General features: G+C 38.6%; 1 protein-coding gene across 1 annotated transcript in view; it reads right to left on the reverse strand.

Moving 5' to 3' along the window:
- The window catches only part of GOLGB1 (golgin B1), a 60,875-nt gene that overhangs the window by 28,544 nt on the left and 31,138 nt on the right, over positions 1 to 1,193 (reverse strand). Inside the window, exon 10 of the mRNA XM_045294229.1 lies at positions 3 to 1,183. Coding sequence (XP_045150164.1) covers positions 3 to 1,183 — 1,181 coding nt within the window. The remainder of the gene's footprint in view (positions 1 to 2; positions 1,184 to 1,193) is intronic.

A 1,193-nucleotide genomic window follows, 5' to 3' on the forward strand; every position in this document is an offset into this window, starting at 1 on the left:
GATCATTCTCTTCTTCTAGCTCTAAGATTTTCTGCTGTTTAGACTTAGCAAACTTTCTCATTTTGTCTTTCATCTCCTCCTTTTCCTGCTCAGCTTCCTGCAACTGCTTTTCTATTTCTTTCTTGTGCGTTTCTGTGTTTCTCAAGTTGGCATATAATTCTTGCTTCTCCCGCCTCACCGCTTCTACCAAATGCTGAATCCTTTCTGTCTCATTGCTAACATTCTCATAGGACTGCAGAAGAATTTCATACTCTTTTTGTAGCTCCTTGTGTTTCTCTTGCCACTCAGTGTTTTCTTCAATCTGAGAACACTTCAACGATTCTATTTCCTTCATTAGGTTTTCCTTGTCTTCAGTAAGACCCTCTAGAGCTAGTTTCAGACTTTCACAAGAGCCAGTAAGGCTTTGATTTTCCAGTAGAGACTTGTCCATTTCTGCTATGAGTTTGTTTCTCTCTTCCTGAAGAAGAGTTAAGGTTTCAGAGAATGTATCTATTTCTTTATTTTGAGCAGACATTTGGCTTTCTGTATCTGCCAGAGACTTGGTAAGATGGTCAATGCTATCTTTGGCCAAAGACAGCTCCTCTCGGAGATCTTGGTTTTCTTGTAGTGCTCTTTTTCGAGAAATAAGGGCAGCTTGAAGCTTCCTCTGTATTTGGTTGCTTTTATTTTCCTTTTTGTTCTCTTCGAGCTTTTGCTTCATTTCACCAAGTTCTCCCTGTAATTCCTTTATCTTCTCATCATGCTCATTAGTTTGCATTTCTAGTTGTGTATGTAAAGCCTTCAGCGAGTTCTCTTGTTCTGTTATCTCTGCCTTCAGTTTAGTAAAGATTTCCTCTTTCTCACAAAGTTGGTCAGAGAGAGAGATAATTTCTTCTTCCTTTTTGCTTATGCATCTTTGTGATTTATCTAATGCAGGCTGTAATTCTCTGAGATGTTCCAATCTAACAATTTCTAGTTGACTACTTTCCAGTGTCAGCTTCAAATTGTCTGCATGGGCTTCAGCTTCACTGGTGGCTGTCTCCAGACTCTGGATCTTCAGATCCTGATTTTTAATCTGCTCCTGTAATTGAACTACTTCATCTGATTTTTTACTAAGTTCAGTTGTTATAGCACTAAACTTCAATTCTAACATTTCTTTCTCAGCCTCTATTTCTCTCATTTGGGCCATAATCTGGTCAACAGAAGTATTGTTC

Source organism: Echinops telfairi, unplaced genomic scaffold (genome assembly GCF_000313985.2).
Source record: "Echinops telfairi isolate 266 unplaced genomic scaffold, ASM31398v2 ScPeMD7_3509;HRSCAF=4178, whole genome shotgun sequence".
Lineage (NCBI taxonomy): Eukaryota > Metazoa > Chordata > Mammalia > Afrosoricida > Tenrecidae > Echinops > Echinops telfairi.